A 25,833-nucleotide genomic window follows, 5' to 3' on the forward strand; every position below is an offset into this window, starting at 1 on the left:
ATTTCATCAACTGAAAGAAATTTATTTCCCTGTCGATCCTCTGCAACAATTTATTCGCTTTAATTGGGATCTTAGTAAATCAGGCCCTAAATGTAAATTCAGTGCTTTAAAAAGAAAAGTTGACGTGAAATGAGCTTCTAAACTTTCCTCATTCCCACAGACAGAAGAGACACAGAAGGAAGGCAGAGTGTCTTTATTGGTTAGGTCTTCCAGCTACCTCACCATCACAAACTTAAATTAAACTCTTTAAATATTGTCTTCAAACAATACGCTAATAGTAGGGAGGTTTAGCCCAAAAAATAGGCGTTTAACTTCAACTCATGATGAAAGGTCACATTTAGTATGGAAGTAACGTAGGGTCATATAAATGTATCCAAAGACACAAGTGAGATCACACTTTGTGTTATTATTATCAAATTTGTATTATTTGAATTAGACGTGTTTTTTCAAAAATGGCCGCCAATTTGCCAGTGTGATCTCACTTGTGTCTTAGAGTAAATGTATTTATATTGTTTAAAGGTACTTCCATGTCAAATGGGGACCTTTGCATCATGATTTGAAGTCAAAAGTTGCTAAACCTCCCGACTATAAAATCAAACTTTAGTTTCACGGTGAATAGAAGAAAACAAACAAACAATCAAACGTCTCGCGGCTCGTCCTAAAACATGACATCACGCTATGAAAAAATGTTAAACCTGTAACACGGGATCTACAGATGTGCTGCACACACACGCTCCTTTCTGTCAGCTCGCTTCACTTGGTCAAGGTTCCTCTTCATTTTCTCCAGGGGCAGAGGGAGGGCTGTGATTGGTCGGTGGCTCCTTAATAACCAAAGGTGTTCTCGCCGCTGTACTCCACGTACAAGAAGCCGTCCTCGTCCTTCTCCCTGTCGTACAGCTGCCCCATCGTCATGCTACAACACAAAGAGGACTCCACTCAGATTCATCCGCTGCAGAAAGTAGAGCCGTCTAACACAGAAGTGCATCCAACCCACAGCTGCTTCAAAACTCAGCAGCGAGAAGAGATAGGAGCACTTTACATCATCAGCTCTGTGTGTTTCAGGCTCCATATATAGCTTCTTTTATTCATTTTTATGTCTTAGTTTGTGGAACAGTCCTGTAGAAACTCTACTGTTGTTGTTGAATGTCACACCAGTTCTCCATTAAACAAGTGGGTAAATGTAAAGATGGGTGATATTATTGGAATTTACATTCTGAAAAGTTTGGAAACCCCTGATCTAATGTATGTGTGGGGTCATGGTAAACATTTAAATTTCATATTTTATTTTATATTGTGCATTGTTGGAATGTCAGTGCAAAATAAATATTTTTGTATTTTTAGTTGATTTATTCTTTGAAGCATTAATATTAATTTGTACAATTGCAATGTTTTAATTTCATTTATTTTAGTACACAATCAGAGCCATAAATGTAATGGTACTAATAATTTGCACAATGTTTTTTTCTATGTTTTGGTTTTCGACCTTGGTTTGCTCATTTTCTGTTTAGGCCAAGAGTTTTCATTTGGGTACATCCCTAGAAAATACTGAGTTTAGTTTAGTTGGAGTCTGTGTGGGGTCGACATGTATGTGTGATACACGTAAAGTTAGCATTGATGATGGTCTGTGTGAATGTAAACTAACGTCCTGATGGGAATCACCTCTCACTGAGGCTCAGATTCACACACAGTCACAGTCACGGCAGACGGCCTCGTGCTGTTCTGGTAGCGAGGTGTTAATCTAACATGAACGTGCGTCACCACAGCTGACCTGGACTGTGGCACCGTCCTGGACACGAACAGGAAGATGGACTTCTCCGACGGCAGCCGGATGCGTTTCCTGATGATACACATGAGCTGACCCACCGTGATGTCCGACGGCACCAGATACTTCCTCTTATCGATGTCCACGATCTGAGAGCCAGGGACCTTCTCAATGATCACCTGAAGGGGACACGCGCACAGACACACACACACACAGACACACACACGCGCGCACACACAGGTTTCAATAGGTTATTTATTTCAGGCTCAGTAATTGTGATTATTTGCAGTTTTGTTTTCAATCACCTATATTCAATTACGACTACAGTGACCAGCATTTTTTTCCCAAATACAATTAAATTACAATGACTTTTTTTTATCCTCAGAAAGTCAATTACAACTAGAAACTTTGCATTTCTGCGACAATGCAACCGGGAATGCGAATCCACAGATAACTAACAGTATTTCGTTCAGTAATTGAAGATTGAACAAAGAATTATTTACAGTTAAAGAGACTGCCCAGAGCAGGACTTGAACCAGGGTCTTCATGATGATCGCTTGAACTTAGAAGCAGGATCTGATCACACAGAGCTACAGCTGCCCATGTGATGCTGAGAGTAAAAGTCCACCTTGTGGAAGCAAAGTAAGAGGAAATGCAAAGCCTTCCCACTTAAAGTATAATTATTAAAAAAAAGTAGAAGATTGTAGCAACATTTTAAGCTATAAATTGTAGCTGCAGAATTAAAGCTTTAAGAGCAGTATTGCTAAAAGTAAAAGAACAACAGGTGACACACTCTAGCAGACCTAATCAAACACTCAATCATTGCATGATCACAAAAAGTTGCACAAAATCTTGAATAACATTAAAAGTAAGAGCGTTATCATTCTACAAATTAGATATTATGATTGTCACTGCGGAGCAGAACAATTTGATCTTTGAATGGTGTAAATCGGTTAAGATTTGCATTATTAATGAAAAATGGTGTTAATTAAAAAATTCATATAAATTCTTTTTGTCAGCGTGCAACCGCTACAAATTACTGATCATTGTAGATTAGAGAGTGGGCTACATTTTAGTGCTAAATATTAGTCTCTGAGTTAAATATGAACAGAGATATGGCAGTTTACATTAAAAGCATAAATTCTAATATTACATTAAAAGTACAAGTATTAGCATTTCACAATTTACTTAGCAGCAGTTTCACTATATAGTGGAGCATTTTGATATTTGAATAGTGTCGATCGGTTAAGAATTGGCAAAGTAGTAGCGTTTCAAATTTCAAAATCAAGTGTTACGTTCTCAATTACTAAAATTCCATTACAAATAATCACAATTATGACGCCTGAAATAAATAACCTAATAAAAGCATCTCTTATGATAAAGGGTCCTAAATGAGCAGTAAAATACACTCATATACAATCATCTAGTTTCTTACCTATCTATTGATAACCTTGTTAGGCTTCCTAATCAATGAAAATATAAGTTTTAATATTTTTGGTGTGGACGTCGGAGCCCCTAGAGCCCCTGAAAGTACAGCCCTAGATTTCAATTTTTTTTAAATGGTAAAAAGTGGGAAAGCTTGATTTGAAACACATTTTAATAATTGTTAACTACATATATTATGTGTAGAACTGTACATAGAACTGCAACATGGTTCCCCAGTTTTGCGTTGAAGTATAATTGACAATTTTTATAGGATTTTCATGGCAATTACAATTGCAAAGTCAATTATCTAAACTCAATTACATTTTAATTAGGAATACAACAGCGGCAGATTTTTAAAATTACACCCATCAATTACGCGACATACAATTATAATTGACCCCTATCCTGTTTGTAATTGAACTTCAGTAATTGAGAACCTAATTGTAATTGACTTTCTAAGGAGAAAAAATACGTTTTAATTGTAATTCGAAAATATGCTTTGAAAACATAATTTTAACAAAAAAAATTAATTAAACCCAACCCTGAAACACACACACACACGCACACACGTCAGGCAACAATGCAAACACACAACAAGCACACAACAACAACTCACTGGAACGCGGTCCGGGTACTTGCTGCAGATCTTAACGGCTTCTGCGCATCGATGATCTGCAAAGAAATGAAGATATGGTCAGAGCTGTGTGTGTGTGTGTGTGTGACCATTTTAACACCCCCCAGTACGAGGCCTCTGGATTAGGACAAACAGGGAAAGGTGAAAAATACAGACAGCTCATTGGACGGTACGCTCTGCTTCTTAGACTACGGTTCGTGTCTAAGTCTTGAAAAACACATGACAAGAGGCCCTTGAAAAAATAATCGCATTTTAAATTGCAATCGCAATATTGAGGGAAAAAAAAAAAAATCGCAATTATTTTCCAAAATCGTTCAGCCCTAGATTATACCTACAAATTTCAGCCCGATCTGTTCACGAATAACAGAGAAGTAGCGATTTTAACTAGTGTACACAACAACAACAAGAAGAACAAGAAAAACAAAGTGAGTGGCGTTTTGAGTCCGGTATCCAGGCCTAAAAATACATACGTACATATGGCTTTCCCAACGACACTTTCCAGGAATTAAAATGAATTGTGCCAGCGCTGTTGAGAATATGGACCCCTGTTGTGTAATTTTGCCCTCCTAAGGTCACGGTATGATTTACCCCTAAGGTGTGAATCGACCCGCGTAGGATGCTTTTCTGCTTTGTTTTTTTCTTTCCTTTTTAAATCGGTACCGTTGTAATAATTGTTGCACACTTGGTCTTCCAGGCGTGTCCTTGTTGTTTAAAATCTTTTTAATCTGCATAACCGAGAAACACACACATCAGGCGATTTGTTCGGATACTCCCGTCTTTACCCGAGGACCCCTCCACTTAGCTGCCCCTAAATTGCCTTTGTGCATTCTCCACTTGGTAACTCATAATCACTGTCAAAATTAATGAGTTGGGGGTCCCACATAATATCTCATTTAAACTTAAAAAGTGCGTCTTGGAATCAGTGTTTTGAAAAAAAAATGTTTTTATTCTTGTCTATACAGTGTGTGAGTATTTATTTGTGCATGAGTAACTATTACATTCATCATCACCTTCACCAATTCAACAAATAACTTTTGGCTTTAATGTAAGGCTGAAACAAAGATTAAAAATATATAAATAAAAATTAACTTTTGTTCTAAAAAGTTGACTAAATAAATGAAATCTTAACATATTAGGATTAAAAAAAAAGACAAATTATCCTGTTTCATTTGGTCTTCTCTCTTTGGCTTTTATTTCAAGGTTTAGATCTCAGGCTTTGTATATTTAACTAATTATTATCTCTGGTATAATGTATAATGTCATTTTCCTGTGTGTGTTCCTGGTGAGGCCTTCACGGCCTGCGGGATAAACGGGAAGTTTGAGCTTTGTTTTCCAGCTGCCGAGGCTCCGTTTAGCCTCATGTGATCCGTAAGTTCCATAATCACCTGCAACCTGACCTGGAGTGTCCCTCCACGGTGAAAACATGATGCAATTGAAGATTGGGATGAAGTAACGAAGTACCGAGAAGCGAAGTTCGTATTTATAGCTGTAACGACAGCTAACAACAACAAACCCTGAGCCACAGGCCCAACGCGAACCGTCGTGAAAATACAGTGTAAACATTCAACCTCACACGAAATACATTAGGAACGTGCTTTAAATCGATCTGCAGAGACATTTTAGAAAACGTTGCATTAAATAAACAACACATCCTCCGTCTCACCGTGCGAGTGGTCCTCTTTGAACGTCGATGTCATGTTTCCAGAGGGCTGTGGATATAATAATGGTATGTATTATCGGTAATGATACCACACTGTTGTCTAAATGTATAATAATCTCAGCCCATGGAGGTGTTTCTATCCCTTTTCCTAACTCCTCTCCTAACACCTTTCCTTAACGCCGTGACGCCGACGCAGCCTCTGACCAGAGAAAACAAAACAAACTACAGCCAGCCTGCTGATGACGTCACTGAGGACCATACCATTCCGTGATAACACAGAGGGGTAAACCTGGAGACAACACCCCAAAAAACAACATTTTGAGGATAGCGCATTGTTTTGAATGTACTTATTTAAACATGTATTGCACAAAAAACCTACATGTAATAAGGTTTTTTTTTTAACATTTAACATTCTTATTCTCGTTTTATATTACACCAGAGTTACACATACCCCTGCCTATAATAATGTAATAAGTGGGTCAGATCAGCTGTAATGTTAAAATCACAATTTAAAAAAAGTGAAATCACTGAAATTAAAATGCCATCAGTTTCTCCAAAGACTGCGTTAGCATTAGCATTAGCTTCTACACTGCGTAGTCATACTGTTATAAATCCTTTCTGATGAATTTGATCAAAACCTAGAGGAATTTGGAGGCCAACATTTTAACTACTTCTTTTCCTGAAACAATTCCCAGATTATTTCGGAACATTGTAGCAGGGGCAGAGATCATTATCCTGCTGATCCATTGTTTCCATTACTGCTAGTCTTCAGCGGGTGTCGGCGTAGTTAACATTTATTTACACAGGTTTTTAGTTACAAAAACTGTCAGGGTCCCACTTGGGGGTGGTGACCTGTTTGGTCTTTCACTTTTTACTCAACATGATAGAAAATCACAGAAAAGTAGGAAGGTATTACAGTTGTCTAGGTCATAGTTAAAGTTGGGGGTACACAAAAATTATCATACAGCCTGTTGTAGTCAAATTGGAACTCGGAATTTCTGAGTTGAAATTTCTTATCTCCGAATTCAACTGAGTTCAGCAGCAGCACTTTGAAATATCTCAAACATGGCTGACCACATTGATTTTCTCTGAGTAGCTCTGACTTCAGGTGGCGTTCCAAATCCCTTTTTCCAAGTAGGAGGTAGGAAAAGGTTCTGAGTTTCTGGCAGCAATAGGTCACATTGTTAGATCTCGTTTGATCACAAGAGATTTCTGTTCCGGAACACAGTGGTTATGTGTGTGTGTTGTGCTGTGATGAGATTTGTGTCTTCGTGTGTAGGTCTATAACTACGGTGGCTGGGAAGTGTCAGGTGAATGCATTTTCAGAAACGAACACAAATGCAAACAGGTCACTGACACTTCCCAGCCACCGTACAAATGGACTTGTCTGTAATAGGTAAATACACCAGATCACACCAGTACCAGTGTCTCCGGGAGCCAAACCACTTCCAAAGTGGCCCCCACGTCTCACCTAATGAAAACAATGGAGAGAATCCTTTTGAGCACAGTTTTCTGTCTGGAATGAGTTGAAAATAATATAAGCTTTTTCCAAAATATAAATATTTTTTCACTAGACTGATGAAAAATTGTGGCACAGCTCTGTAATGATACCAAAAATTGGTTCAAAACATATTAGAACTACCATTTTAAAGGGCTCATATTATGCTAAATCAACTGTTCTGTGCTTTAAACATAAAAGTGCTGAGCTGGAGAAGCCACGCCTCCAAGAAGCTCTCTGCCATGATTGACATGTAAACAGACACGCCCACGACGGTGAGAATTTCAGCGTCCTTCACGCAGTGCTATGTATGTATTTTCTACAGTCTATGTATGTACCGGTGAACGCCCCGCCCCCACGCTCTGTCTCGTGTTTATAAAGCAGCATGAGCTCGGCTACGGAGTGGGTGGGAGGAGGGCGGGCGTCCTCCGGCGCTAAGTCACCGTGCCGTGAGGAGGAAGTCAGTGTCCTGTCTATAGACACGCCCACTCATTAATATGCATAAGTAGGACACAAATCAGCCTGTTTGTGTAGAGTTGCTCAGAAAGTGACTTTTCAGAGGCTAAAACGCAGGAAAAGAGGCGAGTTTGGGAAAATAAATCTCAAATACTATGTTTTTGGGGTTCTTAGAACAAATGGAGATGGGTGAAAAATAGCATGACATGGGACTTTTAAAGTACTGTACAACCAAAGCTGAAGCTACTGAGCCCCTAAAGGGACATGGATATTTTTTTTTATTGCGTGCTCACGTAAAGGTTCCACGCGAGCGCGTGGAACTAATATGTGAGTGCGTGAAAGTAGTTTGAAGGGAGCACGTAATAGTTTTAAGCGTTCACGTACATTTTTTACGTGGGTTAGGGTAAACAATTATCTTTACATGCTCACTTACGGAATACTAGTATCAAGTGCTCGGGTGTAACTTTTACGTGAGTACGCAATTAAAAATAAAAAAAACCCCAAAACATTCTTGCCCCTTACACGAACACGTATTAGTATCACATGCTCGCGTGGAACCTTTACGTGAGCACGCAATAAAAAATAAAAAAAAATATCTGTGTCCCTTTAGGGGCTCCGTATGAAGCAGTGAGGTTGAACTTCAACTCAACTGAGGTACAAAAAAAATGTCTGTTTGAAGCAAAAACTAAGTTTAGCCCATCGAGAAAACCCCTAAAAAACTGTCCTAAACATCCAAATAATCAATCAATCAATCTTTTATTTGTATAGCGCCAAATCATTACCAATGGTATCTCAAGACACTTTACAGTAGAGCAGTCTTAAGGACGGACTCTTCATTTTATGGATACACACATATGCATATATACGTATATACACATACATATGTATCCCACACCCAACATGAATTCATCATGGTGGCAAGGAAAACCTTCTGTTAAGCAGCAGGAACCTTGTGTGGATCCCATTCCTATGATGAACAGCCATCCACGTTATGCTGTGTTGGGTGTGTGCAGAGGAAAGGGTGGGGACAGAGTTGTTGAGACTCTGTAACTCCACACTGAGGATCCCACGGACCTGCAAGACAAAAGCCAGAAGGAGTACAGGAGCAAACACACAAGGGAAGAAGCAGACATAGAGGGAGTGTTTGAGAGAGGAATGGGACCCTCTCCGGTCCCTCTCTAACCTAAATGACCTCTCTCTTAACGCCCTCTCCAACCTCTCTCCAACCGAGCATGCCAGACCCCCCCACCGGCAGTCTATGCCTATTGCATCTTAACTATGAGCTATGAGCTGGTTCCTAACTAAAAGCTTTACCAAAGAGGAATGTTTTGAGCCTAACCTTAAAGGTAGAGAGGGTGTCTGCCCCCTGAACCGTGGTTGGTAGATGGTTCCAGAGAAGTGGGGCCTGATAACTGAAAGCTCTTCCTCCTATACTACTTTTAGAGACAACGAGTAGGCCAGCATTTTGAGAGCGCAGTGTTCTGGGGGGATTGTATGGCACTACAAGCTCCTTGAGATAGACTGGTGCCTGTCCATTTAGGGCTTTATAAGTGAGAAGAAGAATCTTGAATTCTATTCTATATTTTCTGGGAAGCCAATGCAGAGAGGCTAATACAGGAATAATGTGATCTCTTCTCCTAGTTTTAGTCAGTACACGTGCTGCAGCATTTTGAACCAGCTGAAGTGTCTTAAGCGACTTGCTCGGGCAGCCTGCTAAAAGAGAATTACAATAATCCAGTCGAGAGGTAACAAAAGCATGGACTAGCTTTTCGGAGATGAAAGAAGGCAGTTCTTGAAGTTAGTTTTATGTGAGAGTTGAAGGATAAATCCTGATCAAATAGAACCCCAAGGTTTCTAACAGTTGTGCTTTGTGCCAGAGTAATGCCATTTAGGGCAGTTAGGCTAGCATAGGTTTCTCTAAGGTGTCGTGGGCCCAGTACAATGACCTCAGTCTTGTCTGAGTTAAGAAGAAGAAAATTTTGGTCCATCCAGGCCCTAATGTCCTTTAGACAGGCCTCAAGTTTAGATAGCTGATTTGTCTCACCTGGCTTCATTGATACATACAGTTGGGTATCATCAGCATAGCAGTGAAAGTTAACAGAGTATTTTCTCATAACATTTCCAAGGGGGAGCATATAGATGCAGAAGAGGATTGGACCTAGCACAGAGCCCTGAGGAACCCCGTAGCTTACTTTAGTGAACACAGAAGGCTTATTATTCACGTGTACAAACTGGTACCTATCAGATAGGTAGGACTTAAACCAGTTTAGGGCAGTCCCTGTGATTCCAAGTAATTTCTCTAATCTCTCTAGTAGAATATAGTGATCTATAGTGTCAAAAGCTGCACTAAGATCTAATAAAACCAGCACTGAGAGTCGTCCTTCATCTGAAGCCCAGAGTAGATCATTAGTTACTTTAACTAAAGCAGTCTCTGTGCTGTGTTGAGCTCTAAAACCTGACTGGAAGTCCTCGAACAGGCTGTTGTTTTGAAGAAATTCACAGAGCTGAGCTGCCACAACTTTCTCAAGAATCTTTGAAATAAAAGTAAGAATAGATATAGGCCTGTAGTTTGCTAAAGTGCTGGAATCAAGAGTAGGTTTTTTGAGAAGGGGTTTGATTACAGCTACTTTAAAGGACTGTGGCACGTAGCCTATTGATAGGGATATATTTATTGTCTCCAACAAAGATGGGCAGACCAGGGGAACAACTTCTTTAAACAGCTTAGTTGGGATCGGATCTGAAAGGCAGGTCGATGGTTTGGAGGATGAAATAATAGAGTTAAGTTCCTGAAGTCCTATATGTGTGAAACAGTTTAGGTTAGGCCTATTTACATTTAATGGTACAGCAGGCCCAGGTGAAGGCAGGGAGTGGCTAATTTTATCTCTAATCTTATGCATTTTATCGTTAAAAAATGTCATAAAGTCCTCACAGCTGAGGGCTAGAGGAATCATGGGCTCAATAGAGCTCTGACTTTGTGTTAGCCTGGCTACAGTGCTGAAAAGGTACCTCGGATTATTTTTATTTTCTTCAATTAGTGAGGAGTAGTATGTAGATCGAGTATGTCGTAAGGCTGTCATGTATTTACTATGGCTTTCTTGCCAGAGTATTCGTGACTCCTCTGTTTTATTAGAGCGCCACATTCTCTCTAATTTACGGGTTGTTTGTTTGAGTGTGTGAGTTTCAGAGCTAAACCACAGAGCTTTCCTATGACGTTTAATAGTTTTTTCCCTCAATGAGGCAATTGAGTCCAAGGTGGATTTTAGTAGACTAGCAGAGCTAAATTAGTCTGATAAATGTAATTAAACACCAGAACTACATCTAACTAAACACACGTCCACTGACACAATGGTTTCATTATTTATTTCAACATTAGTAAACAGAAAACATTTGTTTTCTAAACAAATGAAGTAGTTCTAGGGTTGGTGGTGAACAGTCGTCTTAGTTCCTGTCATTTTTTTTTGCATCTTCAGCTGCAGGTGAAGCTCTGATCCCACCATGTGGAACACAAAGACAACCTGAAAAGACAACATCAGACAGATACAACTCAACACAGAGCCAGGTTTATCAACAGGATGAGTTGTTCTTAGATTCTAGATGTTTGAGAAACCTTTGTCCACAGGCGGAGCTTTGGTCTGATTGTCTTTCGGCAGCGGCTTCCCTAGGTGGTGTCCTACTGTGAGGCCGTACTCTTGGGATTCCTGCTCCTTCTTCACCTCTGGCCGGAGCATGAAGCCTCCCTGGAAGCTGAGATTAAACCATTCACAGGAAGCAAACCTCAGCGGCGTCTCTGTGAGCAGGTCTTTCAGCCGGCTTCGCCACCCGTCGAGCATGGTGGTTCGCACAAAATCAGGACAGTGAGCGGGACTCCAGAAGATCTGAGGAGCGAGGACCTGGAAGCCACAGAAGTGCAGAATGCCATTCTACAGAAAAAAAACCAAACAAAGGAGAAGAAGAGACGTTGTCAACAGCTTTATTTTACAGTTCAGAGACTGTTTCACAAGGTGTGAAGTCTCCGTCTGACCTGCAGAGGCCACAAGCTGACGTTGATGTCTCCATTGATCCCATCAGGACGAAACATGCTCTCGATCGCTCCTGTGGTGAAGGAGAGCATGGCCTTCTTATCCTTCAGAGAGAGTTGAAAGACAATACAAGTTAGATGATCAAAAATGGGTTCAAAGCAGGTCCTGAAAACCACAACCAACATCAAGACTAAGGGGTCTTGAAAAGTCTGAAATCTGACACAAATGTGTTACATTCATAAAGGAAACAATGACTTAAAGTCCAGAAGTCATTCTTCCGAGAAAGAAAGACTGATCGTCAGGTCTTCAGACAGACTGAGCCACAAAAGATAATGATAGTAACAAACCAAATGTAAAAAAGTTTTGAAATGCATAAAAAAGATCTCTATTGATGTGATCAACAATAAAGAAACTAGTACTCCAAACTAAACAAACTACACAAAAATTCTAAAAACACAACATGAGCATAAGTCCAACTATAAATAATGAACAACACCAAAAACCAGAGGAAGTAATAAAAACAACAAAGCTTAAACTTTCCAAAACTAGCTGACACCACATGCATGAAAAACTGCATCTCAGACTCACCAAAGAAGACTGAATGTGAAGTTCAGGCAAAATTAAGAAAGGGTTAAAAGAGTCTGAAATCGAGCCCTTTGAACGTATTCTCTCAAAGAACAAAATTCAATCCAAAACCAAAACCTGTCCAAAATCACCCAAAACACTGTCAGTCTGTGTTCAGTCAGAAATTCTGAATAATGTGAGGTTAAAACTTAGTCCTTAATGGACTGAGGCCAACATCAACATGGATCGTGTCACTTTGGGTTACCGTGTTGTGTCCTCTGATGACACACACCTTGAAGATGCCGTTGTCGTACATTTTCTCCAAGGAGAAAGCGAAGCCTTGTGCAAGAACTCGGTCTATCCAACCCTTCATGATGGCAGGGACGCTGAACCAGTACAGGGGAAACTGCACGCGCACACGCACACGCACACACACACGCACACACAAGCTTTAGAGGGGATTCATTAATTCATATCTCTAGTCACGCTTTAGCTGACCGTAATATTTTAAAATGGAGGCTTCAGCTACAAAGCTCAACAGACAATGATGAGGATTAGCCTGACATTGCTTGTGCTAAAAAAATGACAAGAAGGTCAATGGGAGGGATGGGCAAATTTGTTCACAATGGGGGCCACAAAACATGATTGTCTGATCTGAAGGCCACGTTATCACAATTCATGTCAGCATTTAGAATATTGATCAATGTGAGCATTCATACAGGAAATAACAGTAGTTGTTACGTGCTATGAGTCATTTTGTGTGTTTTTGTTGTCGTTACGCGTTTTGGAAATGCTTTATGCTCTATTATGTGCAATTTCTTGTAATTTTGCACTTCATTGAGTATTGCGTATTTTTCCTGTTGTCCCATCACTTTATATTAGAAACACTAGTGTGTATCTTTATCATTTTATTACAGGAATCGCCACATGTTCAAAAGCCATCCATCAGTCTTTAATTTATTAATTTCTGCATTAATCATTAATACAGGGATGAATTTTTTTAAGATTTGACACTTCTGGATGTTTTCCTCACAGATGTCGTCGGTCCATATGAAGTCATTCAGAAACTGCACATATGACAGCTGCACATTTATGAGGCAGAGATTAGAGACTTCCAGGCTATCTTCAAGGGTGACCAGGATGGACAGGATTAGACATGAATACATCTGAGGAGCAGACATACGTACATGTGGAGATAAGGTCAGAGAGGAGGGACTGAGAGACACATGCAGAGCAGAGATAGACGGGATATTAGACAAGGGATGTTGAAGATGGAGCTGCCAGGTGAAAACTGAAGGTGATTCATTGAAGGAAGAGCAGCAGCATCTGGAATCAATATGTTTTTTTTTTTTTTCTGTATGTGGCACAGAGAAATGTGACCCACCGGATATTTCCTCTATATTGGATTGTTCCGGGAAGCAATTTGAAGTGAAAATCCGTAGATCAGCAGTTTACGAAAAGCACCAGCAACCGACAGCCTTCTACACACCGCCATGTCTGTTTTCCTTTTTTTTTTAAATTACCAATTTCTGTTACCAGCAAATCAACAGGTGTAGCCATCAAAGCCACAGCTCAGTCAGTGAGTCTTGTTTGATTTCAGATCTTCATATTTGATCTCTTCATTTTTAAACTATTCTTGTGTCATCCAGTTACGTACTCTTTCTTCTTCTTTGCTTTGCCCTTCTACCTTTCTCGCTTTTTGAAGCTGCATTGAATATTTTAATGTTTATTTTGATCTAGTTTTGTATTTCTTGTTTTTTCATATCTTGTACTGTCTTAAAGGAACGCTGGTTTTATGTCCTGTTTTATAATTAGCTTTGCAAGGTCTTAGAGTCACAGAGTTTAGAGTTTTTTCTGTTGTTGATGTTATTTTTTCCAGTTACGATAGGTCCGTTGCACGGTCATTGCTAGCTGATCACACTTCACAACAACTTATGCGTTGTGTATAGCAGCCAATTGGTCTTTGCTGACTACAAACATGCAGCTTTAAGAGTAAATCCTGCCTCTTTTGCAGACTTTTGTGTATAGTTGTCAGCACCCCAGCCCTTGCTCCCACTCCTCTGGCAGAAACATTTTATCGCCAAGACCCTCCTATTGAAAAAGTGCCTGGCGGGGTCATCCCATGTCAGGGTTTTGTTTCTGATCATGTCTCATTCTAGAGTCCAATTTATGTTGTTTTTAATCTGCTTTGTTTTCTCCCAAGGCTAGTTTTTGTGTTTTGGCAATAGTCCCTTCATGTGTATAGCACCTTCTTGTCTCTGTGTTAGGGCCAACAGTGAGGTAGATGTCCTTCTCTTTCCTTCTGCTCTTTCACAGGTGAAGCCTAACTCATTGTTTACCCTCACTATTTAAGGAGTTTTTGAACACTGTGTGGCCGCTGGTGCATTGTCTTGGTTCTCTCTCCTCTTGTTCCTCAGTGACTTATAGTTTTGTTGGTTTCATGGACTTAATTTAAAATTTGATCAAATATAATTCTACCTCCTCATCAACCCCCTACATTTGGGCCCCACAAAAACCCCTTCACCTGACACTTTAATCTCGTTAGTCCTCTTTAATACTTGCTCCGCTGTGATAATCCAAAATATCTTGGATTTGAAGTGACATCTGAAGGTTCAGCCTGGATCTTGGGTTTCAAAGCCAGATGAATTAGAAGTCTTACTGTAAATTAGCTGAAAACGTCTAAGCACACTGACCTGGAAGATGATGAGCTCCGCCTCCGTGACCTTTCTCTGCTCGGCCACAATGTCGTCACTGAGGCGTCCTTCGTTCAAGGCGTGCATTGTCTCTTCTCCGTACTGGAAAAGCTTTGGGTTTTTCAGGTCACCTAGGAAACAGCAACCTCTTGTCAGATCTGGAAGAATCTATACACAGTGTCTCAGTAAAGCCTCACAGCTGCAAGAACACTGTGTATTATAAGCAGCTGGTTCTCATTCTCCAAAAAACTACATTTTAAAGGAACACAAATTGGTATGGGATGGGTATTTTCCATCAGTATTGGGAAAAAATGTTTACTGCATGTGCGTATAATAAAAACCCAAGTCATTTTAAGAAAAACTATCAGAGAGAAGAATATGTGAGTGCCAACAGTTTGATGTGACCAATAACAATAATGAATCATTTTTTTTAAAAGAGCCTTTCAGGCCAACCAAGGATACTTTACAATACAAACAGAAAAATAAAAACAGCACATCATAAAACGTAAACATTAAAACTGCTTAAAACTATTATTAATAAAGTTATCTGATATTAAAATGTTTTGGTGAATGTATTTTAACCTTTACTACAAAATTAATTAAAAAAAAACCACAAAGTTGTTATTTTTCAAGCAATTTCCATTTAAAAATGTGTTTTCACTGAGCAGCATCATCTGAAGGTGAGCAGTTGTAAATGACTGCTTTGTATTCTCAGAAAGACAAACAAAAAAATTCCCAAAGTCAAGCAAAATCATTACATTAAGAAATAAAACAAAAATAAAGAAAACTGAACTCTTTACAGTATACATATGGATGAAAAGTAAAACCAGGTTGATTACAAGGATTTATTTCCTGTGTATAATTTGAAGCAGGGGTCGACTGGCCATCTGGCATACCGGGCATCGTCCTGGTGAGCCGTCGACCCGAAGTGGGTCAAATCACTCTACTACGTTGTTTTTATTTTATTTTTTTGACGAGCGAGTGGAGACGGGCATGAAAACAGGTGGCCAAAAATGGCAAAAACATGGCAAGAAAACAGTGTAAAGTGACTTAAATGGGCTAAAAGCCGTCAAGAGTGGCCAAAAAATGGGCAAATAAAGAGGAACCAGGTGGTATGTAAAGGCAAAAGGTAGCTTTATGGGCAAAATGTGGTAAACAATAGTGGAAAAAGGGCAAAAATGTGGAACAAAAAGAGGCAAAATGTAGGGAAAAAAAATGAAACAAGTGGTATTTATTGAGCAAAAGTTAGTTTATTTAGATGAAAAGTGGCCAAAAAAAATTAAAGAAAGGACAAAAATAAAAAAAATAGACAAAAATAGGAAAAAAAATATATTTATTGGCAAAAGGTAGCTGAAGTCTGAAAAAAAGTGTCAGAACTTTTTGGGACAAAATAAGTTGCAAAATGAAAAAGGGTTAAAAAGGAGTTAAAAAGTCCCCAATTTTAAGGTTTTCTGGGAGAATAATAATGAAAATGAAGACAAAGAGCCACAATAACAGCTTCTCCATGGGGCACTGATAATACAGTGGGCTTGTCTGGACACAAAATGTCATGCCATTCCACCCCTGATTTGAACCTATTTTAACATGTGACCTTGCCTGTGTAAATGAAAGTAACGTTCTTCCTTTGATAACGTTTGGACACAGTTTAAACTTTGTTCTCACTCAGCAGCGTCAACATGGAGGGAGACGGAGGGATCACCGATGATGTCGTCCCGTGTGGCGTTGGCGTTGAAGCTCATGGCGTAAAGGTCGGAAACGATGACCCTGTGACCTTGATCCTTCAGCTCCTGGACGGCCGTGTCCCGGACCGCTGCGTTGAAGGAAGCCGGACATTGGTGAGCGTAAACGATCAGGATGGTCTTCTGAGCAGCAGCTGAGAGAGAGAAACAAGTTCATTCATCTGTGAAGAACAAATGTAACTCCACAACATTATGACCCATAGAGTCCCACAGGGGACTGGACCAGACCACAACATGTAGATAAACAGGAAAACTATCAAAGCCATTCCATTAAAGTACCATTTTGTGATATCTAACAATATTTAAAACTTGCATTGTGTAAATAAACAAAAAAACACGTGTCAAGTACACAGAACAAAAATATAAATGCACAATGTAATTATTTTTATCTTATCGGTAAATATTTCAACATTTATCCATCCATTTTCAGACCTGCTTGTTTCTGTTTTCCAGGGTCGCAGGGGTCTGCCGGTGCTTAGTTCTTTCATCTTTGTTAAACGTTTTATTCTTTTATATGTGATTTTTTTTCTTTTTTCTTAAGTGGCTGTAACTAAAGCAATTTTCCCCTGGGATTAATAAAGGAATTCTGATTCTGATTATCTCCGGCTCACACTGGGCACTAGGTGGGGGTACACTTTGGACAGGGTGGCAGTCCATCGCAGTATTTCAACATAACTATTATTAACGTATTCCTGCCCTATGATTCAAGCAACAGAAATATAATAGGACAGTTCATGGTAACCAGAGGTGAAAGTAACAGATTACAAGTACTTACGTTACTGTAATTGAGTTGTGCTTATGGGTACTTTTTTGAGTATATTTCTATTTTTTTGTTTTAAAATTATCAACGAACATTGTGAAACTACAAAAAATGAAATGACCAGACAACAATCAAATGCATCACATTATAGATTAAACGTATAATGCACCGCGCCGCTCATGAATGTAGATATACTTAAAAGTCTTGAGATTTGTTTTTATTTTGAATTTAATTCATTGGTGTTATTTTATTTAACAATGAATTGTACATTTTGACAAACCTTTTATTGTATATAGATGCCTTTGAGGAAAATAAATGAAGTTCCAAATTGTGCAATATTTAATCTCGATTATTTTATGTATGACTTACTTGTACTTGAGTATTGGATATATCAGTATTATTTACACTTCTGATAGTAACAATTGACAGAGTAAAATACAGTTACAACAGCATGATAAAGTTACAAGTGAAATAAAATCTATTTAATCAAATCATGGTCTACTCCCTCACAACTTATGACAACTGTGACATTATGACTTGTGACAAAAGTGGTCTGTTATTGATCCAGCTGCAATGTGTGTCTGTATATAGGTCACGATGCTTAACCAACTCTGCTCCATGCTCTTTATGGGTGGAATAATCATTGACTGAGTAATCTCACAGGGAGTGGTCAATGGTCAATGGAAGTGGGTCACCAGAACTCAGCAAAAAAATAAATAAAAATCATTCAGCACAAAAACAAAACACTATTTGTGAGTAGATTTCACTATATATCAATTTAACTCAGCATTTTTGGTTTGTGCATTTATATTTTTGTTCAGTATATTTACAATAATTTTGATTATTCTGTATTATATTATATATTTAGTATTATACTATAACTAAATCATTATATAAAATTATCCACTATAGCCTGTAGCACATCTATGTATAAATCTATGTATAAATATCACAATACATGATTTCCTTCTTAAAAAAATCTATTTTTGCATTTATTGATATCACAGTCCCACATGATTAATGTGTCAATTTATTGTTATGATCTGGTTATAGCTACACTGTGAACCTCGCTGCTTTTAATGATGTTTTACATTATTTAAAGAAAAATCTATACATATAGCTATATGTAAATATAACTAGTGAACATTAGTCTTTCGTTTTACTGTCAGGCTTTAGAGCCTAAATATTGTTAAATGTGACAGAATCTTCTTAAATGTGATGGATTTTTATAGTGATCCTGTTAATGTGGACATTTTTCACAAGATTAAGACAACACAAACTGCAATGCTTTAAAAAAAAATATCATAGAAGTAGATATATTAAAAACAACCAGCCATATGTAGATTTTAGTAAAAAATATTTAAATAGCCAAACATTTACGAGCTCTGAAACTGAGTACTTGTGCAAATACAACACATAACAAGCAAACTGTCATGTAACGTTCAAATTGCCTGTGTAAACATATCATATATTCAGTTTATTTCAACAGTTTTCCACTGATTTTAACTTTAAATGCTGAACAATTTGAGTAATCTCTTCAGTTTGTCTGTAGATAATTGAGATAAATGATGGCGTTAAACAGACAAAAAAATTAAATTTTCATTTCCAGATGAATACATTATTATATAATAAGAGTAAAGTAAACCTTCAGAAAACCACAAGCTTTGAAAGTCTGTTTATGTGTTTGCAGTCATTTCCTTCCACCTGTTTGAACTCATAATCCACTGAAATCCAGAGTAAATGTGTGTTTGTCCTGTTTAATCTCAGCGATCTACAGGTTTACACACAGATTAGTGGGTGGCTGTGAGTGAGTGTGAGCCGGTCTTACCCATGCTGAGTGTGCTGGACCCTTCTGCCCCGTCCTGGGTCTACCTGGGGATCTTTTATAAACCCCTCAGCTTGCTTGTCGTGACAACCATGGTTAGATCGGACATGAGGATAAAGCAAATATGTTTGAAAGTCATACCGTACACCAGATGAGGAGGAGGTGTCAGACTGTAGGACCGGTTTGGTGGAGTGTTTGTGAAAAGGAGGCGTGTCTCCTTTTCCTATTTGCCCTTGAAAAGAATGTTTGAATCACTTTCTGTGGATTATCCGGCTCTGGGGTCATGAGGTAAACACTTTAATCCCACTTAATTTCACCTGGTTGGACTTGAAGCCTTGGGAGGCGTCAGTCGGGGCTGCATGGTTCATGTCACCTGCCGCATGGGGATAGGAGCTCAGGACTGACTGAGTAAAGGCTGGACAACAAGGAGCTGCTGGAGAAAATGCTTCATCTATCATTATTTAAGCTCAAATACTTTATCTTTTAATACATAATTTATTAGTGGTTGAGATGATTCACAATACCACACGACAGAGGTGATAATGGGCTCGTGATAACAGTACAGTGGTTTTTTGAAAGGGAAAAAGGACAGTTTGACCTTTTCAACTCAATAAGAACAGAATGAATAAAGAAACCATAACAATCTGGTGTGTACAGTAGACAACTCGTGAGACCCCCCACACCCTTGACAATACATCTTGTGACGTTTTAATATCATGATATCTTATCACACCAGCGGTGGGTCCTCAGCAGGTCCTTCTCTGCTGCCCCTAAACATCATCAGAATAGAAATGTATTTTTGAAATATATCTCCACTAATATGTATTTAATTATTGCTCCTAGTTATTAATTTCTTTCCATAGCTTGGTTGAACTGCTTCTAGCCTTAGGTTGAGATTTGGGGGAATGGCCTTTATGTTCGAGCTTTTATCCAATCAAATTCAGCCATCATGTGTTCCAGGGTCTAAAATCTGTACCTGTAGCTTAAATTCAAATCAACTTTATTTATATAGCGCAAATTACAACAAAGTCATTTCAAAGCGCTATCAAAATATAAAATTCTTTATAAAAAAAGAAAAAACCCACATGAACAAGCATCAGCGACAGTGGGAAGAAACAACTCCCTTTTAACAGGAAGAAATCTCCAGCAGAACCAGGTTCAGAGGTGGCAGCCATCTGCTTTGACTGGTTGGGGTTAGTGGACAGAAGGACCAACAGAATAGGATAGAGAGACAGAACATCAGAGTGTCCCAGACTAGTTGAGTCATGAACGACAGATCAGGAACTGTCAACTCCAGCTTCAAGACATCTGAAATAGAGCAGCGAGAGAAGGGCGAGGAGAAGGCACTGACTGCAGAACAACATGATACAGGAATACAGTGGAATGAGAATGAATTTGGGGTGGACATCAGTGTAAATGGTGTGTAAGCAGTGTGGGCAATGTGACAGGCATGAAACGAGGTTCAGAAGTGGGGGCTTGGCTACAACCCGGCACAACTGTCTGAATGGACTATCACCCATTGCAGCCCATTCGAGCTACAGTATGTGTAGATGGTGGATTGTGTATGAATATAATGTTGGTGTTCTACTATATAATCTTAGCAGCCTCCTATACTAAGACTGGGAGTTGGTTCCAAAGACGAGGAGCCTGGTAGCTGAACGCTCTGCCTTCTGTTCTACTTCTAGACACTTTAGGAACTTCCAGGAGACCAGCAAACTGAGAGGGGAGTGATCTGCCCGGACGATAAGGCACTAACAGGTTTCTAAGATATACAGGAGCTTGATCATGTAGAGCTTTGTATGCTAACAGGAGGATAATAAACTCTATTCTCAATTTTATAGGAAGCCAATGAAGGGAAGCCAATACTGGAGAAATATGCTCTCTCCTGTTAGTACTTGTATTCTAGCTACAGCATTCTGAAATAATAGGAGACTTTTCAGTGAGTTACTAGGATATCCTGACAGTAAAGAGTTATAATAATCTAATCTAGATGAAACAAATGCATGGATTAGGTTTTCAGCATCACTCTGGGTCAAGATATTCCTGATTTTAGAGATATTACGGAGGTGGAAGAAGGCTGTCCTTAAAATGAATGGAAATTAAACTCTGTCTTTAACCAATCAGCTTTCGAGTTGGCTATTGTACGCCTGACCTGCTGTAGCACTGTTGTAACACTAGAGCTAGCGGGCAGGCACAGTACATGCACGTCTTTTGATTGGTTACCGTCAGCCTGTGAAATCGGCTTCAGCTACGTCATGAGGTGGACTTCACTTCGACTGCAGGTTTCTGACACGCAATAACTTCACATTCAGAGATGGAAATGTGCCTCTAGTGGCAGTAGAGTCTGAATTGAGCCTGCCTGAGGCAGAACGCACCCTTTTTGAAAACAGTATAAAACCTACTAAAAATGGACCTGCAGTGACACAATCAACGCAATCGATTGATCACACTTTTTGCAATGAAATGATGACAGTTTGTGAAGTAGTGTCAGAGTCGGTGAGGACCACACGGCTCCAGCGGGCCAGATCTGGACCTGGGGCTGCTAATTGGGGTTGACTGGTGTAGGACCTCACTGAAGTTCCCAGGTGTGAAATGCACGGCCCTCCACTGTATCACACAATATTCACCCCACCTTTATCATTTATATGGTATATGTGTGGGTCACTATTTTAGTTATTTCTTCTTCTTCAGAGAAAATCCTACTTCCCATGCACGAACAATCACCAAACTTTGCACAAAGGTCCAGTCCCATGCCAGATAGCCACACCTGCAAAAACAGGCCAATCGTCCTAAAGGTGGTGCTACAGAAAAGCCTCTGAAGTTCAAAATCTAGAAAATGTGTGCAACAGATTAGGAACTTTAACCAAAATATAGTCACAACACTGAAGAAACTTTTATTTTTTAACACTTGTAATGTATATAGAGTCTATTACTCTTTTTCTTTGTTTCTCAAAAAACTGTAACACTTATTAAACCCATAGTGATGGTTTTGCTCAACTGACACCAAACTTGCTCCAGCTCATCTTCAGCCTGTCCAACACAAACAATCCATTCACATTTCTGATTTATCAAAAAGAGATCCTAAAGTGCATCAAAAATGTTTCACTTTAAATGCACTGAAATACTTTTTTCACGTAAACAGGATGTATTGATGACATAACCAAACACCATGGTCCCGCCCATTGCATAATTTACAGTGGTTTTCAGGTTTACTTTGTTTCTAGTTATTTTCTTCTTCATCTGTCTATTTATGGGTTCCTACACTCCCAGTCGTTTCAGTATGTTTGTTGAGAGTACAAAGATTCCTTCCTGTCTCCAACCAGGTGTGCCTGATCTCGTAATGAAGTGTTTTCATTGTCCTGTGGTCCTCACCACTCCAGTCTGTCTGCTTTTATTTTGGTAATAGTAATGGGTCCTTTTGTTCCTGGATGAACTTTTGTTCGTACTTTGTTTTCTTCTTAATGAATTCACTTGAGGTTGAGCTCCCCAGAGAAACCCATTTCATTCATTTACTTCAAGGTACAATAAACCTGTAGAGAAATTCAGTATTGACGAATGGTAGAGACGTTTTTAGATGCATCAGTGGTTTAACGGACCTGCTATCACTCCCGAAAACCACATTTTTACAAAGACACAAGACACTTTGGCCGTTTCAACCTCTGATTAAATTAATGTATTTTTTAAATAGCTGTCAACTTTAATTTAAAGTCAAGAAATGCATTTTAAGAGCCTAAAGTATGAATTATTTTAACCCATAATCTTAAAATAATTTAGTAAAAAACAAAGCAATAAAACTTTTCTTATTATTTTGTCAGTATGTAAATACAACAAGAGTGCTTTTACAGCATTTCAATATCCATTTACTGTATTTGTCAGAAGAGAAGAGTGACTATGAATGTGAAGCGCTTTGTTTGTACTGCTTTATTACATAAGGAGTTAAAAAAAAAGTTTGATTGACAAATGTTATCATGCAGCATGAATGAATCCCATTCATATAAAACAGAAGAACGTTGTTCTCCAGGCAGATTCCGTGTCATGACTCTTTTGGTGTGTGCGCAGGTTCCCCCCGGCATGCAGACATTCAGGCCCGACCGGTTTCATCCAGACAAGATTGTGAGCTGCACAATTCTTGGCACGGAAGGTCACTTGACCCAGCATCGATGGCTCGAATGAAATAATAATAGCGATGTGTTGGATTCAAACAGTTCTTTGAGATTAAAAGCAGAAAGAAAAAAAAAAAAACACAGCAGTCATATTGGTGGGGATAAACTACATACGTAGCCGCAGCTGTCCTTCCAATCAACACCTGATTTATTATTGTTATTGTTACCTGACAGAAACCTGCTGTTTGACTGCTTGTTGGACATTAAATGTCGTTCATTACCCTAACCCTAATTAACCGCACTAAATCCCTCCACCTAACACAAAAAATGTCTCAAGTCAATTTAGCAAACAACAGCCTTCATGACATCCTTACTCATGCTAATAACAGCGTAATGTCAGCCACATTTTATTTATACTATTTAAAGAAAAAAAAAATCTAATTCTATATTTAAACAATGTCTAGCATTTATTAATTCTAAAAGTTCGTTTTTCCAAATGTTTCTTCATATTCTTTTTTAGGTAAGTATTTAGGATGAATTGTTGTTTGCTAAATATAAAGAAAATTGTAAAAGTGAGCGTTACTGTGATACAAATGGGTGCCACATAAACTTTTTCCCCGGGCACCAAATTGCTGAGGGCCAGCACTGCCTCTAGTGGTCTTTAAGTTGTTGTTTCCAGGATTGTCTTCATTGTCACGGTCAGTATGGAGTCTAATTTCTCGATCCTGCCCTATGCTCCTTTAAAGCTGCCGTATGTAGAATTGTACACACATCATGAATGCGCACCGCTGTGAACCTTTTAACAACTTTTTTGTCAACAACCTCTAGTGAGAAATGTACGGACTTTATCTTGTGTTGTTTGAGTTTTTTGGCGTTTTAGAGACTGACATGAATCCCCTCTGTCTCTCACCCTGTAGTTACTGCCCTGATCAGCGGTTGCTGCCGTTAGCTCGTCCCCGCCAGAGAGCTCACAGAGGCTGCTATGATCCAAACGCCGCTCAGAGCAGAGTGACAATCACTCACACATCTGGACTGTTAAATAAATGAACTGCGTCTGTTCTTTCCACCTTGGATAGGCTTCTCTTAGGTTTACATGCGATGTATCCTGTCTGTTCTCACTCTCCCTCTAAAGCCAGTATGTGGGGTAGAGCCTGTGCGGGATGCAAAGCGGTCTGTTCCTCCAGAGTATGTTTAGGCCTTTATTCTGTTGCTTCTTCTCGTCTGTCTAATTTTTTCCACTCGCTCTGCCGTGTAATCACTGTGCCTAACACCGCGGTGTAGACTTCTGCAGCTGGAACATCAGCTATTGCACTTTTACTATAGATGGTATGTGAACGTGCTGGACTCAGTCAAGCAGCCAATCGTAACACACTGTTTGTAGAAATATCTCTGATTGGCTGAAATCAAGCATCATCTAGATTTCTAAATGTTTAATACAGGGCCAAGAGAAGAGAAAGAGAAGAGATTCACTGTTGACTCAGAACACTTTGGATTACAATATGCTCAAAGATAGTTATGGATTTTTGACAACAAAAACTTACATACTGCAGCTTTAACTAAAAGTTTGGAAAGTGTTTCTTAAAAAAAAAAATAAAAAAAATACTTATAAACAGGGAGCTGAACCAAGAATCAAAAGAAGACAAAATAGACAAACAGGAGAAGTCCAAAACGACCACAAGTAGACATGAGGTGAAAAACAAGAGCAAATATTGATGGTTAATTAACTCTGTGACCAACTTCCTGTGCTTTGTAGTCATGCTGTGTCTCTAATTATCAGCTCACTAAGTCCCCAGTGTTCGTCACACCGTGTTCTGTCTCCAGTGTTCCTCCATTAAATCTTATACCGACAAATTCCTTTACAAGGATGGAGCCGCCGTCTACCTGCCGTGTCACTGGATCTCATTATTTCCCTGCAGCATCATTAGCTCTCAGTCCCAGGGAACACCAGGCTGAACGTATTAGCCGGAGCGTTTCAAGAGCCCCTGATTTCTGCCTGGCTGCACCCACGAGACCAGAGAGGGAAAAACAAGCCCCAAACTTTACAAAACGGCTGTTCAGGCCGGGACCCAGACAGCAGCACCACACAGACTGACAAACACCCCATCATTAAGATTTCTTACAAAACCAGAAAAAACACCAACAGCTTCCCAAACACCCTTTCCCACAATTTCTTTCCCCACAACTATGCAATCAAAAAGTTCTACAATCTCTTTCCAAAAACTACAATACCAACAGAAAGAGCAACGATATATCTAACCAAGAAAAGACTCTTTCTATAAAACTAATGACAACTTCATTACACTAGAAAGTCTCAGAGCAGTTTAACCACCAAAGGTGAAAGTAACTGATTACGAGTACTCACGTTACTGTAATTGAGCTGCTTTTATGGCTACTTGTACTTTGAGTATAGTAGGTTTTAAAAGTAGTAAATTAAATAATTACATTTCTAGACCAAACTGTTACTGAGTAAATTTACTAAATTATTATTATTAGTTTTAAATGATCAACGGACATTGGTCATTTCATTTTTTGTAGTTTCACAGTCAAATGCATTACAGCACAGCCGACCAATCAGATTAAACGTAATGAATGCAAGGTGCCAAAGCAGCTCTGAATACCAGTTATTTTCTCAGTTTTAGAGCCTGATAATTATTTTATTTTCAATTAAATTAATTGGTGTTATTTTATTTAAAAA

At 39.0% G+C, this 25,833-nt stretch overlaps 2 protein-coding genes across 4 annotated transcripts; both read right to left on the bottom strand.

Moving 5' to 3' along the window:
• Positions 1-178: 178 nt before the first annotated feature.
• Positions 179-5,709, bottom strand: LOC114454035 (gamma-aminobutyric acid receptor-associated protein-like 2). The gene is made up of 4 exons (XM_028434115.1): positions 5,485-5,709; positions 3,804-3,859; positions 1,769-1,941; positions 179-913 (listed from the first exon to the last, which is right to left on the bottom strand). The coding sequence occupies exons 1-4, from the start codon at positions 5,516-5,518 to the stop codon at positions 823-825; spliced, it is 354 nt and encodes a 117-aa protein (XP_028289916.1). The 5' UTR covers positions 5,519-5,709; the 3' UTR covers positions 179-822.
• Positions 5,710-10,773: 5,064 nt separating this feature from the next.
• nqo1 (NAD(P)H dehydrogenase, quinone 1) lies at positions 10,774-19,457 on the bottom strand. 3 transcript variants are annotated; one of them, XM_028434027.1, is made up of 8 exons: positions 19,353-19,452; positions 19,039-19,267; positions 16,411-16,584; positions 14,712-14,842; positions 12,311-12,424; positions 11,457-11,558; positions 11,043-11,355; positions 10,774-10,950 (listed from the first exon to the last, which is right to left on the bottom strand). In XM_028434027.1, the coding sequence occupies exons 2-8, from the start codon at positions 19,040-19,042 to the stop codon at positions 10,874-10,876; spliced, it is 915 nt and encodes a 304-aa protein (XP_028289828.1). In that variant the 5' UTR covers positions 19,043-19,267; positions 19,353-19,452; the 3' UTR covers positions 10,774-10,873. The 3 variants fall into 3 exon arrangements, with proteins under 3 accessions (XP_028289828.1, XP_028289833.1, XP_028289837.1); XM_028434032.1 differs by lacking the exon at positions 12,311-12,424 and having other exon boundaries at positions 19,353-19,457; XM_028434036.1 differs by lacking the exons at positions 19,039-19,267; positions 19,353-19,452 and having other exon boundaries at positions 16,374-16,553.
• Positions 19,458-25,833: the final 6,376 nt, after the last annotated feature.

This window comes from Gouania willdenowi, chromosome 3, assembly GCF_900634775.1.
Source record: "Gouania willdenowi chromosome 3, fGouWil2.1, whole genome shotgun sequence".
Lineage (NCBI taxonomy): Eukaryota > Metazoa > Chordata > Actinopteri > Blenniiformes > Gobiesocidae > Gouania > Gouania willdenowi.

Bases quoted from the DNA above. Each gene is read 5' to 3' on its own strand.
- LOC114454035 (XM_028434115.1), bottom strand. From the start codon at position 5,518: ATGACATCGACGTTCAAAGAGGACCACTCGCACG. The intron at 3,860-5,484 runs GTGAGACGGAGG...ATTTCTTTGCAG, and splicing joins CAAAGAGGACCACTCGCACG to ATCATCGATGCGCAGAAGCC. The intron at 1,942-3,803 runs GTGAGTTGTTGT...TGTCCCCTTCAG, and splicing joins AGTACCCGGACCGCGTTCCA to GTGATCATTGAGAAGGTCCC.
- nqo1 (XM_028434027.1), bottom strand. The intron at 14,843-16,410 runs GTGATCCCTCCG...GCTGTTTCCTAG, and splicing joins CACACGGGACGACATCATCG to GTGACCTGAAAAACCCAAAG. The intron at 12,425-14,711 runs GTCAGTGTGCTT...GTGCGCGTGCAG, and splicing joins CGGAGCTCATCATCTTCCAG to TTTCCCCTGTACTGGTTCAG.